The sequence below is a fragment of the Chaetura pelagica genome, unplaced genomic scaffold (assembly GCF_000747805.2).
Source record: "Chaetura pelagica isolate M959 unplaced genomic scaffold, ChaPel_1.0 scaffold17, whole genome shotgun sequence".
NCBI lineage: Eukaryota > Metazoa > Chordata > Aves > Apodiformes > Apodidae > Chaetura > Chaetura pelagica.
In genome coordinates, this window is record NW_009970726.1 from 12,522,402 (window position 1) to 12,522,688 (window position 287).

The 287-nt window shown below is 67.9% G+C and overlaps 1 protein-coding gene across 1 annotated transcript in view; it reads right to left on the reverse strand.

Moving 5' to 3' along the window:
• The window catches only part of INSIG1 (insulin induced gene 1), a gene marked incomplete at its 5' end in the record, with an annotated part of 8,851 nt that extends 8,575 nt beyond the window's left edge, over window positions 1-276 (reverse strand). The window contains one exon of the mRNA XM_010007058.1: window positions 45-276. Within this exon, the coding sequence (XP_010005360.1) occupies window positions 45-276 (232 nt within the window). The remainder of the gene's footprint in view (window positions 1-44) is intronic.
• Window positions 277-287: the final 11 nt, after the last annotated feature.

Below are 287 nucleotides of genomic sequence, written 5' to 3' on the forward strand. Positions count from 1 at the left end.
GGGGGGGAGAAAAAACCCCCCACGGGTGGAAGGCAGCGACTCACCTGCCGCTGTCCCGCAGCACGGGGGCACCCACCAGGCGGAGGAGAAGAGCGTGGAGATCACTTCGTCGGGGAACAGCGTGACGTTCCTCTGGATCTGCAGCAAGTTCAGCACCAAGGCCATGAAAACGCCCACGACGAAGAGCACCAGGCTCCGCTGCACCAGGTGCTGGCCCGAGTTCGACGTGGGGCCGGGGCCGGCACGGGAGGTGCTGGGGCTCCGTGCTCCGGGTCCCACCGAGGGCA